This window comes from Peromyscus californicus, unplaced genomic scaffold (assembly GCF_007827085.1).
Source record: "Peromyscus californicus insignis strain IS unplaced genomic scaffold, ASM782708v3 Scaffold_10__1_contigs__length_136768540, whole genome shotgun sequence".
NCBI lineage: Eukaryota > Metazoa > Chordata > Mammalia > Rodentia > Cricetidae > Peromyscus > Peromyscus californicus.
This window is the reverse complement of record NW_026294391.1, coordinates 3828863-3844822: the sequence shown is the minus strand read 5'-3', so window position 1 is coordinate 3844822 and position 15960 is coordinate 3828863. Positions and strand designations below refer to the sequence as shown.

Here is a 15960-nt window from a genome sequence, read left to right as displayed (position 1 = left end):
TAAAACTAAACAAGAGATTCTGAGTCATGATTTAGCTTCTGGTTATGAGTGTGCCCTCCCTCTCTTTAGGTGTATGGGAATTTGCCTGAATGTATGTCTATGTACCATGTGCAAGTCTGGTGCCTGCAGAGCCAAAAGAGGGCATTGAATCCCTTGGAACTGTTGGCTACAGATCCACTATATGGGTGCTTGGAATTGAACCTGGGTCATTTGAAAGAGCACTTTGTTCTCGCTGAGCTATCTCTAACCCCTACAAGAGCCCTTTTTGAAGAAGAGAGTGGGCTTGGGCATTTGTGAATTCTGGCAAACCTAATGCCTGTAGTTAGGACACTATGCAAGACTAACAGCCAAATACTAGAAATTCTGGCATGTAAGGAGCAGGTGAATTATTTTAAAAAAGTAGATCAGAACAGAGTACTTAACATTTCTCTCTGTGTTTAGGTGCTGCTTCCTGTCTGTTTTGTAGCATGTAGAGGTCAGATAAAGAAGTTCACTAGACTGTACATAGTTAAGAAAAAATATGGCCCTCGGTGGGTCTTCAGTTCTCAGATTGAAAAAGAAGTTACAAAAGGAGAGCAGAATCTAGGGATAGGCCTCTCTCTGTTTGTGGAGCCCATATATAGTTGTTATCCTGGGATTTCACTTTTTCTTTGTCTTGGGTGTTCTTAAAGGCTCATTTCATTTATGTCTCCTGGTTTTCAATGATTTGTATCCTCTCTGTTGCTATGTATTATGCTTTTAGAGGAACATACTTGACAGTATTTTCTTCCAGAAAGGTTCTACTGTTACCTGATTTCTCTCTGGACTCCCCCTGACTCCCTAGTCCTTGGGATCTTTTTTCAGAAGAATTCAGGCAAAATACTCAAGAGTATAGTATAGAAGATATAGTTTATTATTCTCAAGGGATGGGAGTGGGCAGTGGCCAAAGAGACCATCGTGGAGTAGAGCATTGTCACTGGATAAGAGACTTTAATGTAAGCCAGGTGGTGGTGGTGGCGCATGCTTTTAATCCCAGCACTCAGGGAGGCAGAGGCAGGCAGATTTCTGTGAGTTTGAGGTCCGTCTGGTCTATAGCGTAAGTTCCAGGACAGCCAGGGCTGTTACATAGAAAAACCCAGTCTTGAACTACCCCCTCCTCCCCCAAATAAAGAGTCCAATGTCCATAGATATTTAGGTAGGGCTTATTATTTTCAAAGTTTTAGGAACAGATGAACTTCTTGGGATGTTTTCTTGTCCAGGTGATTAACAGGCACATTTATACTAACTCTTAAGGGAGGGCACTGTGTTATATCTTTGTGCTTTACCAGAAAGCCTCTATTAGATAGTAATTTTATAATATTTTGGCAGCTTACAATATCACGTCTCTACCCAGGGCCAGAGGTGTACTCAGATCCCTTTCTTGTGACCAGTGGTCAGAGTCCTTGTAGTTTGACTTTCTGGTTTTATAAGCTCCTAATTATGGGGATATTACCGAATGTTGGAGGTTAATTTTGGTTGAGTTGTTGTATATATGCAAAATACCTTTATTCTCTGAATTAAGAAATGTGGATATCTTAATTTTATTGTTGGAGATAATTTTCCTTTAGAAATTTGAAAATGTTCCTTCACCTTATTTCTAAACATAACTTCTGCTGTAGTAGGCCTTTTCAGTCTAGTAACCTATAGCTTCCTTTTTGGGAACTTGTAACTTGAATTTTTAAGGGTAGAAGTCCAAGCTCCTATAACTCCAACAGGCTAGGCTAGGTCTTAATGCACCAGTTACCAAATGAGTAATGGTAGAAAAATGGAGAGGAGACCTATTCATTGTAGCCACAGTGTGAAAAGCAGATAAAGGAGTTTAGTGGCCCCATGGGTCTGTCATCTGGGTGCTGACATGAGGCTTAGGTTTAACTAGAGGGCAAGAGGTAGCATAATTAAGCAGTCTGGGTTAAAAGTGGTCCTGTCCTTCTTTGTCTCAGCTCTGGTTCTACAAGGTGGATGGATAAATTGTTAGGGACTAATCTGATATCAACAACATGATTACTTTAGTTTCAGGTTGTAACCTCACCTTCAAGGATAATTGCTTTTATTGGAGAAGGGGGCTATCTATCCTGGAAGGTTTAAAGTTTAAGGTGACTGGAGGCTTTGGAAAACAACGTATCTTTGCCTTTAGCCTTGACAGGAATGAGATAGGTTAGGTTTGGCAGATTTAAGCAGGAATTTGAGAAAATGTAAGGGACATAGATACAAAATGAAAGCAGAGTTATTTTAAGTCTTCTCATCCTAATATTAGCTTGTGGGCCCAAGTGAGGATTGATGCTCTTTATCAAGAACAGGCTTTTTAGTGCCTGTTTCAAAGTTATTGTTTGAATTTTATCTGTTGCTTCTGTTCTTTCTCTTTGGACCACTATTGCTGATATGTTAGCCCTCCAGTAAGCGATTGATAGATAGATAAATTGATTGATTAATTGATTTCTTTCTTTCTTTTCTCTTTTGTTTATTTTTTTGTTCATTTTTGATGGGTTCTCTTGAGCTTTCTAATCTTATCCTTCTATTGCATTATTCTATAATAATTTTGTTTTTGAAATTTTATTTCTTAGCATCCTGCTTTTTTCTTTTAGAATTCTCTTCCTCTTATGACAGCAGCATTTCTTCCTTTTAAAGGTTTTTTTTATCTCATTTTAAGAATTGCAAAGTTCCAGAACTAGAACCTCTGAGCATGTAGAAATAGCTTATTGAATCTGACCTGCATGGCCTTCTGCTTTTGTTGGAGAATTTGTGTATCTCTGATCACATTGCTTATGAAATACCAAGGATTGTTCCTGCCTTAGTAGTAATCTCATGGAGTGATCTGGATATGAGTCTCCTTCCAAGCATCTGGGGTGACTGTAGGTTTATAACAAAGCCTTTCTGGAGTTTGGAACAGGATATGAAAGATGACAATAAATGCTAAAGAATATTATTTCTTTGCCTTGACGAGGAGGGGGAAGGCATGGAGAAGGTGGGGTTGGGAGATGGGTTACAGATCACAAATTTTTAGATAGATATTCCTGGAGTGACTAATATGCCTACCAGTAGAGTTAAGTGGGTGACTCAAAGTAAAGGAGATAGTTGAAGGCAAAGATGCCAGGCTTTTATCCTGCTTTAGTTGTTTTGTGGATTCAAGTGAGAAATCAGTGCTTATCAGCAGAAGCAGCTTTTAAAATACATACTATTATAATGTTTCTTAAAACTTTCATTGACTTTAAAGTGAAACATAATTGTGACTCATAATTATTCTCCTTCTTTTAGCGTTATCTGCATACCAGAGGTACTACAGTTTACAGTCTGACTACTGGAAGGTTGGTACATATTTTTCATGCTTATTTCCTATTTGTTTTTGTTGGTAGATTATTGGTTGTTATAAAAACCATTAGAGTTTTTTTTAATTTTGTTATTATTACTTGAAAATGTTACTTCTGCAGGAAAGAGATTAGAAAAGGGAAATCAGTATCATTTTTGTTTGTTGTCTTTTTAACTACTTTGTATTTTATTAAAAAATGATTAGATTGCTGATATTTTATTGACCCAAGATGGTTGCACATGGAATAAGTGAAAAATTAAACACGGCCAACTAACAGCTTTCACCTCTCAAATGCTTGGATTACTCCTTTGTGCTGAGAACTGAACCCAGGGCCTTGTACTTGCTAGGCAAGTATTCTACAACTGGGCTACATTTTCACCTCTTTGTTCATATATTTGTTGTTTTTTTTGTAATCTCTTCTTTTGAGTAGCATGTTTAGATAGATAATTTACCCACTTCTTAATTGGATTTAATGAAATTTTGCTAAGAATTTTGACGTCCCTATATATTCTGGATATTAAATCTTTGGTCAAATAAATAGTAGGCAATTTTTTTTTTCTCATTTTTTAGGTTGTTTTGTCATTCCCCTCCCCCTACCTGTGATAGGGTTTCTCTGTGTAGCCCTGGTTGTCCTGTAACTTGCTCTATAGACCAGGTTGGCCTCAAACTCAGAGTTCCTACTGCCTCTGCCTCCCAGTGCTGGATGAGATTAAAGGCATGTGCCACCACAGCCTTTTGTTACTCTCACTGATTGATTCCTTTGGTATGCACAATTGTTTATGTCTTTTCCGAACTTTATTTTCTTGTGCATTATCTCCAAAATCATTGCCTATCCTAATGCCATTGTCTGTACTAGTGTTTCTCTTGAGTTTATTTTTCTAGTAGCTTCCTAGTTTCAGGTCTGAAATTTATGTCTTTATTTAATTTTGAGTTGATTTTTGCACAGGATTAGAGATTTTAATTTTAATCCTCTGCATAGAGATTCCTAGTTTTAGCAGAATCTTGTATTAATGAGATTGCCTTTTCTCTTGGTGATGTTTTTGGTTCCTTTGTGAACCACAAACAGTTGCTTCTTAATTTGCATAGGTTTACCCCTGGGATCTCTTACCTTTGTCTGTGTACATTGCTAATTCCTACCATAGCTCTGTAGCATAACTTGAAATCAGCTGTACCTCACCTTTGTTATTAACTAACTTCCATTATCATTTTGTGTTTTTTTTGGGGGGGAGGGCGGGGGGAAGGCTCTTTTATGCTTCCATATGAGTTTGAATTTTCTGCTTCTGTTTCATTGTTATTTTGAAACGATGTCTACAATCTGTAAATTGCTTTGGGTTGTATGGACATTTGATATTATTGTTGTAGTCCATGAAGATGAAACATCTTCCCACTTTCTGGTGTTGTCGTTTTCTTTCATCAACGCTTTTGTAATTTTCATTGTGAATGTCTTTTATTTATTTAGTTAAATTTCCTCCAGGTATTTTATTTTTTGTAGCTTATTGTCAATATTGGATTGCTTTCATTATACTTCCCTAGACCCTTGGTTTGTGTGTGTGGTGTGTATCAGGGGCCTGAGTAGGATGTTAGATGCCTTCCTTATTGCTCTCCAACTTACTCTTTTGTGGTGAGATCTCATTGAACCTGGAGTTTACCATTTCAGCTAAGCTGGCTAGTAAGTGAGCTCCTGGGATCCACTTGTTTCTGCACATTAGTGCTTGAGTTACAAGCATATGTGGACATGCTCAGCTTTTTACATGGATACTAGGGATTTGAACTCAGGTCCTCATGCTTGCACAGCAAATACTTTTACCCACTTACCATCTCCCTAGCCCCTCATTATTTCTTTCTTAACTAACAGTTTTTGTTATTTCTGTGTTAAAACACTGATTCTTTATATGTTGATATTTTTTGCATTCTATTGTGTTGGTGTCAACCTATTAGTAACAGCCTTAGAGTACCAAAACCGCACCAGTGTCACATTAAAGAAAAGGAAGTAAAACACTTCCCCTTGAAGTAATTTTATCAAGAGCAAACCCAGGTATGAATTCTCTACTTCTCTCTTCCTGTGTCTTTCATTGTCTCTTATCTATTTGTTGTATGAGTCTGAATCTTCCTGCCTGAATGATGCTGTCTTGTGAGAGTGAGAGTGAGAGTGAGAGTGAGAGTGAGAGTGAGAGAGAGAGAGAGAGAGAGAGAGAGAGAGAGAGAGAGAGAGAGAGAGAGAGAGAGAGAGAGAGAAAGTGTCCCTAACTGAGGAGGCCTACAGAGGTTTCCTAGTGAGATCTGAGCTTGCTTTACCCAGCAGGGCTACATAAGGGGATGGCTTGACCATATGTGTGGTTACCAGGTGTTTGGAAGGGTCTGCACCTGGCTGTGCGGTGTGCTTTGATCTAGCAAGGGGAAGGTCTTTTGCCCCACCCCTTGGCATTGTTATAAAAAGCCCTTTTTAAGAGACAGAAAGGGCCCATTGAGTATTGACCCAGGTCCTCCTGAAGCTATCTTGTGTTTCTGTCTGTCTCATCTCTGCTATCTTTCTATTTACAAATTCCATATGCCTCTCTCCTCCTCATAGGAACCCTGTAAAAGGTGGGAGCTGGCCTCCTACACCTAACAAAGGGGGTTTGTTCTGTATTAACTGAACAGCATAGAAAGCATCACATGGATAAGACATGAGGGATACTTTACAGAACTCTTTAACAGGCTTTTACAAAGAACAAGATGTTACTAATTACAGTGGATCCAGTTAACAAATGAAAAATGCCATCAAACATTATCTATATGCTGCTTCCAATATTTTTGGTGGATATTTGTTTTATAAGATTGCTTTTCTACCTATTTGTTGCCTTTAACAAATGACTACCATAGCATACATACATACATGGGTTCATTACTCTCTGGGTTAGGGGCATGAAGTAGTATATACCTTAAAATTGCAGCTATGTGTATTAGCTTAGGTTGTTAAATAACAAATCCATGGTAAGTAAGGTTGGTTGTTAAATTGTTCTCTTAAAGGTTAAACAAACAGGTAGACTACTCAGTAGGATAGCAATCTTAAATCTTAAGTGATCTCAAGGTGTATTATTAACTGGCTGTGAGGTCCAGAAAAGTTCCAGTCTCTTAGAACGTAGGACATATTTTTATAATAGTACATTGCCACATTCTACAATCTTACTGAATTCAGTTCCCAGTTCTAATAATCTTTAAAAGTCTTTAGGTTATTCTGTATATAGAGACATATCATCTATAAACAGATGGAATTTAATGTCTTTCCTTCCTGCTAGTCTTGTTTTGTTTTTTCACCTGACCTGACTGACACTTCCATTATGATATGAAATAAGAGTGGTCATACTTATTTGGTTCTAGATTTTTGAGGGAATGCTTTTATTCCATACCTATTCAGTATAATACTTTACAATTTTGTTTATAGTAGTTTATGATAATAGCCTCTTTGCTCATTTAAATTGTTAACCAATTTCTCTAGGATTTTGTTGTTGTTGTTATTGAAAAAGACTATCCTTTAAAAAAATTAGCTAATATTTTCTTTCTCAAAACAATCAACCAATGGTCTGGGGATGTGGCTCAGTTGGAGGGGTGCTTGCCCAACATGCACAAAGCTCTGGTTCCATTCCCAGCATAACATAATGTTATGTGTTGGTTCAAGCCTATCACTCCAGAATTTTGGAGGTGAAGGACAGAAGATAAGAAGTTCAAGGTCGTCCTTGACCACTTAGGGAGTTTGAGGTCAACCTAGGCTTCATGAGATCCTATTTAAAACAAACAAAAATGACAACCTACAAAGCCCTAATCCTCAAAGGACCAGTCAATATATGAATAAATGTTGAACATTACTAGTTATTAGAGAAATGTAAATAAAACTCTGTTGGGATTATGTCTTACATCAGTCAGAGTAGAAGTCATCAGAAGGAAGTAACAAATGCTGTTGCAGATGAGACAGAAGGGAGACCCTTGTACACTTCTGGGAATGTAAATTAGTCCTGACATTATGGAAATAAGTATGGAGGTTCTTAAGAAAACTAAAAGTAGACCTATCGTTGGATCCAGCTATACTATTTCTGTTTACCCAAAAGACTTGACATCTACATATCACAGAGAATACTTAGATGTCATTGTTCACTGCGACACTGTTCACAGTAGTTATGGAACCAACCTGGGTATCTAACAAGAGATAAATGGATATAGAAAATGTGGTATCTGTACACTGAAATTTTTTTCAGTCATAAGAAAAAGGAAATTATGCTGTTTGCATGAAAATGGATGCAACTGGAGATAATAGTATTAAGCACATTAAATCAGTCTCTGAAAGACAAATATCTCATTTACTCTCATTTGTGTGTCATAGATGTTAAAGTTTGTCAGTTTTTCATGTTAGCATTTTATTGTGCCTACATTAGTGTACATGAACTGTTTTTGGGGAGAATTTGTCCTCATTAATAATTTCATTAGCTTTTCCGTAAACATGGTATATAAAAATGATTTTCAATACACTTCCAAAGACAACAGTGAATTAAAAATATTTTAAAAATGTGTGTTCTTCTCCCCTTCTGTCTTTTTTTTTTTTTTTTTTAAGATTATTTTCATTTTATGTGTATGCTATATGCATTCTTGGTCCTGGAGCAGGCCAGTTGTTAGCCACTGTAAGGGTGCTGAAACTGAAGCCAGGCAGGTTCTCAAAGGAACAGCAAGTGCTCCTAATTGCTGAGCCATCTTTCTTAGCCCCATGCAAGATTTCTTAGTGAATTTATTTCCATTATTTATTCCTTTGTGTGTTAAAAATATTGAAGTATGATAAAGATTTATCTTTAATTTAGTATAAAAGAGTTTTAAGCACAAGATTGCTCAGTGAGTAAGGGCACTTGCCACCAAGCCTGAGCTGCATTCAGTCCCCAGAACCTATATGGTGAAAAGGAGAGAACTGAACTTCACACATGTACTGTGGCATGTATCAATCCCCAATGCAAAAATGTTCTTCACAGAAATAAATACAATAAAATTTCTTTAAAATTATTAAAAAAAACGTTTTAGTGCTAAGTCTAAGTGTAATCACAGCTTAATTTGAAGTGTTTTTTCCTTTATGCTATAGATGAATCTTTTTTTTTTTTTTTCCTGGTTTTTCGAGACAGTGTTTCTCTGTGTAGCTTTGGAGCCTTTCCTGGAACTCACTGTGTAGCCCGGGCTGGCCTCAAACTCACAGAGATCCACCTGGCTCTGCCTCCTGAGTGCTGGGATTAAAAGCGTGTGCCACTACCGCCCGGCTTAGATGAATCTTAAATTTGATGAAATCTTAGATTCAGTGATAATTATGTGATATAAATTTATTTGTGTGAAAACATTGATTCTTGTTCTTTTATTATATTTCTAATTTCTTTTATTATATTTCTAATTTTTCTAGTATAGACTTGTTGATTATTTTCATTCTTTTACCTTTATTATGTTTTTGAAAGTTTGTTAGTGTTATTTTGATATGGCTTACCTGATTCTCTATCTCTTATATTTCTTTGAACTGAAAGTTAAAACTTCTTTGAAGCCTTTTTCAAGCTCCTCAATCTCTTGGCTTCTTTTAAGAGATCTGTTTTTTGTCTTCTGCAACTTTACTGTTTGTATCGGATTTCATTTTATTTATTCAGTTTTCTGCATCTGGATATTACAGTCTTCAGAACTAGGAGGTTTTGTTTTGTGTGTGTATGTGTTTTTTAACCTATCATATCTTTAAATATCACCTAGTTCCAATTTTACCTTTTCTCTACACAGCAGGCTTTTTAGATTTATAATAAACTTCCCTATTCTTAAGTTCAGTTTCATATTTCCATGTCTTTGTGCTGCATTGTGAATAATTTTTACTGCACTCTATTTTAGGCTCATTAATCCTTAAGTTACAGTTGATATGAAATTATTCTTTCTGTTTTCTACCAGATATGTAAAAGTTGTGCCTCTTTCTACCACTCTACCTCTGCTCCCCAAATATTTTCAACCAATAATTTTACTAAAACATCTTTCAGGAATTCAGGTTTAAATGGGAAACCTCTGTTAACTCAGTGGTCCTAAAATGATGTGCTATTGAAACCAAAGCAATGAACTGGTGCTGTTACTGTTGTCTCTTAAGAAACAATCTGAAGTACCACAGAGTATCTAATTTTCTCAGTTCCATGTGAGATTCTTGTAGTTTCATGTGTTTATAGGATATACAGCAGGTTGAGGTAACCACTAGGAAGTTTATACCTAGGGCCTCTGGAATGCCTTCAAATCTTTATTGTTCTTCTTACCCCTCAAATGATCTCCAGTAAAGTTAATAGTAGATTTCTTTTTCCTGCTTTGTATCACTTTGTGAAATTAGTGACAGCATGATTTTATTTTATTTATTTTTTAAGTTGTATAACCAAATCTTTTGAGATAAAACTTCTGGCTCTGATAGTTCCTAACAGGGTAAGTTTGGCAACTTATCCTGATACCACAATTAAGGAGACAAGTTTGAGATTTATTCTCTATTGTAAAAAGTTAGAGATTTATTCCTGGTAGCCACATTGGCAAGAGGAATAGAATAGATAAAGAGGTACAGTAACCCCAAATAATCATCTGGGTAATGACACGAACTCTAAGTTTAAAATAAGGAAGAATAAGCTAAGAAATGTACATAATTAAGCAGTCTTTGTCAAGATGTGGATCCAACCATTATGGACCCTTGCTCTGGTCCTACAAGATGCTTAGAAGTCCTTAGTGCTTGGGATGACAAGGTGATTTGCAGGGGGTGATTATTTCTACAGGATGCAGCTTTTTCTTAATCAGTAATTGCTTTCATTTGTGGGTGGTCTGTCCTGCATGATTTTGTTCTTCCTGAAATCCAAGGTAACTGCAGGTATAGGATAGCCTGGAAGGAGAATAGGTTAGTTAGGCAGAGTTAGGTAGGAGTCTGAGCCAACAAGTAAGAAGCAGATTCAGAGTAAAGCTACACAATGTCAGGCTTTCATCCTGTTTTCACTTGTCTGTGGACCCAAGTAAGGAGTCAGTGCTTTTTGGCATAAGCAGCTTTTCGTGCCTGTTTCATAGTTTGATATGAATTTGTTTTTCAGTTGCATCTCAGTATAAAATGTAATTGTTTTCAAAAATGATTATGGCATGTAGAATGCTTGGTGTTGACTGACAGCCAAACTTATTTCACCCTAAAATTGGGACTGGTGCAACAGCTCAGTGATACAGTGCTTGGATGGTATTTATAAGGCCACAAGTTCAACCCCCCCAGTACTGCCAAAGAAAACAAAAAAAGACAATACACCAATAATAAAACCTTGTTGTCTCAAATTGCCTTTAGTTTAGAGTTCGTCTTATAAAAGTTTTAGAGTCTTGAATTAATTAGTTGCATCAGCATTCTCTTCTCTTATCTCACTTTCTCACCCTTTGGGAAAAGGTTTTTCTTTCACTAGTGCTATTACAGTATGCTCCTAGGATAAAGGTTTAATATTTTTCTCTTAATCTGCAAATCACAGTAAAATGAAAGTATTCTGATATTAAAATTACTGGTACTCTACTGTGGTCTGTAAAACTTGTATTGTCTTAAAATTCTTGTATATTCAAGACTACCATACCTATTTATGATCAGTTTTGTTTTCATGCAAGTTAGTGCTTGTTATTAGATAGCAATTCTTTTTCCTTTTTCAGCGTGGGTCTAAAAGTTGGGGCCTTGCCCATTACCATTAGTTGACAGTAGACAGATTCAGGAGAAAAGCAGAAATATTATCAACAAAGAGGTGATGGTAGTTTAGGGCCTTAATAGAAAAATGTAGAAAGTTTTGTTGCACTTTATTTGTTTTTTAAGATCAGATTTAGTTTCCTAGCAAACACCTACCCCCACCTCTGTACATGTATAACCTGCTTTTGTGGGATGTTTGCCAGGAAGTCGATTTCTATTCATCTCAGATAGGGAGGGCAACCACAGACTAAAGAAACACCGCCACCCAGTTCCACCGAAGTTTAATTGGGAGTACTTACAGGAGCCTCAGTGTGATGGATTACTTCAGGAACATGGGCAACATAGGGCAACTGCACTACCAGAGAATAGTCTTTCCCCAGCAACCACTACTGTTTACGTTTTTGTGGGGCTTCTTGACCCTTATGAAACTCATACTCTTTCCACAAAAGAATATTAATGAGTACAGTCTTGTGAAGGTGTTGTGCAGGTGATATGCCCTGATTCCAGGACCTCAATGACTATACTATGCTCAGAGGACAGAGTTCTGTAACACCTTTGTTATCAAAAACATCCCCTAATAGTGGTAAATTTGTTGCTATCAGTAAACTTAACATTTTCTTGAGATAAGATCTTATTGTGTATTACTGGGGCTGTCATGGAACATGCTGTGTAGAACAGGGTGGCCTTGACCTTGATAGTGATCCTCTTGGCCTCTGCCTTCCAAGTGCTGACATTATCATCATGTGTCATTATGCCTGGCTCACATTCTTGTCTATGCCATTTTTGTTTAATGTTCAATTAATACACAAATAACACAAACACAGAAAAATAGTTAAAGGTGAGCTCTTGAGACTGACCGAGTCAATCCCTGTATCTGCTGCTTAGTATTTATCCATCTTCTGGAGCATTTGCTTTCCTCTGAGCCTTAGTTCTTTTTATTTTATAAGTGAAACTGTGTGCCTCATGAGGTTGTTAGTCTTATAAAATAGAAAATAGTACCATTCTGCACAAAACTATGTTCTTGTTAAGCAATGGTATCATGATACATTGTGCTAAGAACAAATTTAGAGGTTAGAGATATTACCTCTAATTTGATGTAGGTCAAGCAGCAAAGCTTTACAGAGAAAATGGTATTTAAATGGATCTTTATAGTATATATTTAAATGGATTTATAGTGTGGCAAGGATGGCAAGAAGTTTCCTAAAGAGAGAGAAAAAGATGAAGTATAAACAAAGTAAAGATATTGGGAGAATGTAAGATATGTTCTGAAAGTAGAAATTCACTTCAGTAAACTACACACACGAACATGCACACGCACCATGTGCTGTTACTTGTTGGGATTCAATCAGTATTTCCTTCTTCCAAGAAAGTAGTTTTCTTTCAAGTCTTGACTTAATAGGTAATGTATTTTGTGACTCTTAACTGCTCCTGTGTTTGGAGTATCTATATCTTTCCTCCTGTGTCATATATTACATGTTTTTTTTTTTTTTTTTTTTTTTTTTGGAGAATTGGGGAAATAACATTTTATTTTAGTTAGTTTTATACAGCCTCTTCAGTATTGTTCAGATTCTTTGAGAGGATGGAATAAGAAATGAATGGTTTTGATTAAAAACCAGTTCTAACAAAATTAAAGAAAATTAAATATCAATTTTCAAAATGGATGTTGAGACCTTCTTAACTCTTCAATTTTGTGCATCCCTTAGTCACATATAATGTTCTCATTTAGAAAATTGGGGGTAATGAGGATATAATGAAAGTAAATTACCAAATTATTAGATTTTACGTTGTAGTTAAATGTTTTTCCGTGTTTTAAAAGGCACATAGACTTCAAAGGAAATGTACAATATAGCCCTAGCAAAATTTTTATTAAAAATATCATATGTAAAAAATCATCTACCTGTTTACATTTGGGGCTTTAAACTTAAAACACCCATTCTTTTTCTTGTTAGTGTTTTATAACTATTGTGAGCTGTGTGCCCTGGTTCCCTTACACTTAGGGCAAGATGACTCTGAGGAATGTTCCACACTATTTGCCAGAGATCTCCAGCAGGATTGAGTCCCAGTTACCAACAACCATAATCAGCTCCATAATACATCCTAATTGGCCTCCTTTCTTTCCTTCATGACCTCTTCACTTCCTTACAGGTGTTCAGCTAGGTTAACTCACCAAATAAACTACTAACTGGCACTGAAAACTTTAGGTAATGGTATACTTCTTGGAAAATATAACAAAACATAATTTAAAAAGAAGCAATTTAATAATAGTTTCAATTTTTTGAGATTTATTTTTATTTTATGTGTTGGTGTTTTGCCTGCATGTGTATCTGTGTACCATGTGTGTGCCTGATGCTCATGGAGACCATAAAAGGAGATTGTATATCCTAGAACTGTAGTTATAGATGGTTGTGAGCTGCCATGTGGTGCTGGGAATTAATTGAACTCAGGTCCTCTGGAAAAACAAGTGTTCTTAATAGCTAAGCGATCTCTCCAGCCCATAGTTTAAACTTTTTAATGCTTAAGGAAGCAGAGAAATTTATAACAATTTAATAGAAATTTTGAGAAAAGGACAGTTTGAAAGCTTGACTTTCAGAAAAGATTTACTAAAACAGATTTGCATCATTTTTGATATATATGTATGCTCAAACATTTGCCAGTTTTATAAAATGAGTATAGTCAAGTGTGATGCTACATGTTATCCACATGGGGAATTGAGGGAGGAGTATTGCTTCTAATTGAAGGCTAGCCTGGGCTGTGTAGTGAGTACCAGATCAGCCAGGCTCATAACAAGTCTCTGTCTCCACAAAACTAAAAGAAACCAAAACAACAGCAACAAAAACCTAAAAGTAATTAGCTATTTGCATGTGAGAGGGAACTAAGATGGGTAAGAATAAGTGTAGTCCCTGTTTTTAAACTACCAAAAGAATCAGTGGTTAAACCCATAAATGTAATTCACTAGGTGTTGCTTTGGTGTATAATACTTTTATTAATGGTAAAATTTGTTATAGATTTATATTATGAATTTCTGTTGAAATTTAGCCTTTCCCCCCTGGTGATGGTGAACATAAAATTAAAGAGTTCCAAGATTTGGGGACTGTGAGATAGGAGGCATAGAAAGCATACGTACATACACGTGCAAATAAGAAAAAATAGGATTGTACCATTGAAGCATTTTCTTTCTTCTGAAGAATAGATGTTTAATTTAAGTTTGCTGATTGAATTCTGCTAGTTTTTTTCCCCCTAGAACAAATTTGATTAAATGGAAACCAGAATATTTCTCCAAGTTGATTAGCTTCTGTGCCATCTGCTTACCCATAATTGTCATTTTGGTGTTTAAAAAATATATTGTAAATATATTGTTACACAAGATAAGAATTTCAAGAACTTAAAACATTGTGAATATCATATTTTACATCAACAGTATAATATACATTACATATAAATGCTTTCCTTAACAGTCTCTTTTTCCTTCCTTTATAGAATGCTGCATTTTTATATGGTCTTGGTTTGGTCTACTTCCATTACAATGCATTTCAGTGGTAAGTTGACATACCATACAGATAATTAACTCCAGTTGTTTCCAGTAAATAGCTTGTTTTAGTTTCTTTGGCTTTTATTTATTTATTTATATTTTTTGATTTGAGTATGTGTGTGTGTGTGTGTGTGTGTGTGTGTGTGTGTGTGTGTGTGTGTGAAATATAAAATAGTTACTGTCAATAAATCTTTTCTTCTGTTTTCAGTAATCTTCTGAGATGATTAGATTGTTCCTTCAGAAGTATTGACCCACCTTAAATTATTTAGAACTGTTTGCGCTTCTATAGACTATGTATGATATAATATCCTAGTCAAAGAGGGTTAGATAAAGGAAGATTTTGAAATTTCTCTATTACTCCTTGTTGACTGGTGACCCCTAGGTTATTTGAACTGGAGAATGAGTATGATTAAACTCAGATCCCAAAATCTATGGGAGAAATATCCATGATGACTAGCATTTTTATTTTCATTTTATTTATTTATTTGTTTGTTTGTTTGTTTATATTTTTATTTTTATTTTTATTGTTTGGTTTTTTCGAGACGGTTTTTCTATGTAGCTTTGCGCCTTTCCTGGAACTCACTTTGGAGACCAGGCTGGCCTCGAACTCACAGAGATCCGCCTGCCTCTGCCTCCTGAGTGCTGGGATTAAAGGCGTGCACCACCACCGCCCGGCTTCATTTTATTTTTTAACTTTTTCTGAGTTGTAGAGAAAGTTGGCCTTAACCAGCCCCATGCTGGTTAAGCATGCTCCAACTTTTAGTAACTGAGTACCGGATTAAAGGCTGTTCTCTCTTATAAAATGAGTTATGATAGTAGCACCTGAGTTTTAATATACTGTCAAATGTGGGACCCTGCTACTGGGGCCTTCTTTCTATCACTGTTTTTTTTTTTTTTTTTGGTTTGTTTGGTTTGTTTTTTTTTTTTTTTTTTTTTTTTTTTTTTTTTTTTTTTTTTTTTTTGTTTACCAGACAAGACAGTAGTATGCTCTAGTAGAAAGAATATAGAATTTGAGTAGGGAGATTCATACTCTTAAAATAATCAAACTATCATATAATCATTAAATTATCATATAATCTTTTAGACAATTTTGAAGGTAACACAAGAATTGCATGTTTTCTGAACTATAAAGTCCTGTATAGGTATTTTTAATTTTCATTCTGGTTTCTTCTGTGTGCTAGATTTTTTTAAATTTAGTGGGTATGGTTGAAGTCCTTAGGAAGGGGATTACTTTCTTTGGCCAAAGATTAGAACTCTGTCATACACTTAATGTGTATACTGAATATCATAGAACATAAATTGACAATGATTTCCTCCATCTTTCTTAAAAAGGGAACTTTAGACATGGATGACATTTGCTAGTATGAATTTTCTTCTCTCTTAGCTTTTAGTCCTGTTGGTTGGCTTTTG

General features: G+C 35.8%; 1 protein-coding gene across 9 annotated transcripts in view; it reads left to right on the top strand.

The window, feature by feature from the left end:
* Window positions 1-15960, top strand: part of Kdm6a (lysine demethylase 6A) — a 153068-nt gene that overhangs the window by 56502 nt on the left and 80606 nt on the right. For all 9 annotated transcript variants that reach the window (XM_052735771.1, XM_052735677.1, XM_052735085.1 and 6 more), the window contains exons 4-5: window positions 3271-3320; window positions 14499-14557. In XM_052735771.1, coding sequence (XP_052591731.1) covers window positions 3271-3320; window positions 14499-14557 — 109 coding nt within the window. The remainder of the gene's footprint in view (window positions 1-3270; window positions 3321-14498; window positions 14558-15960) is intronic.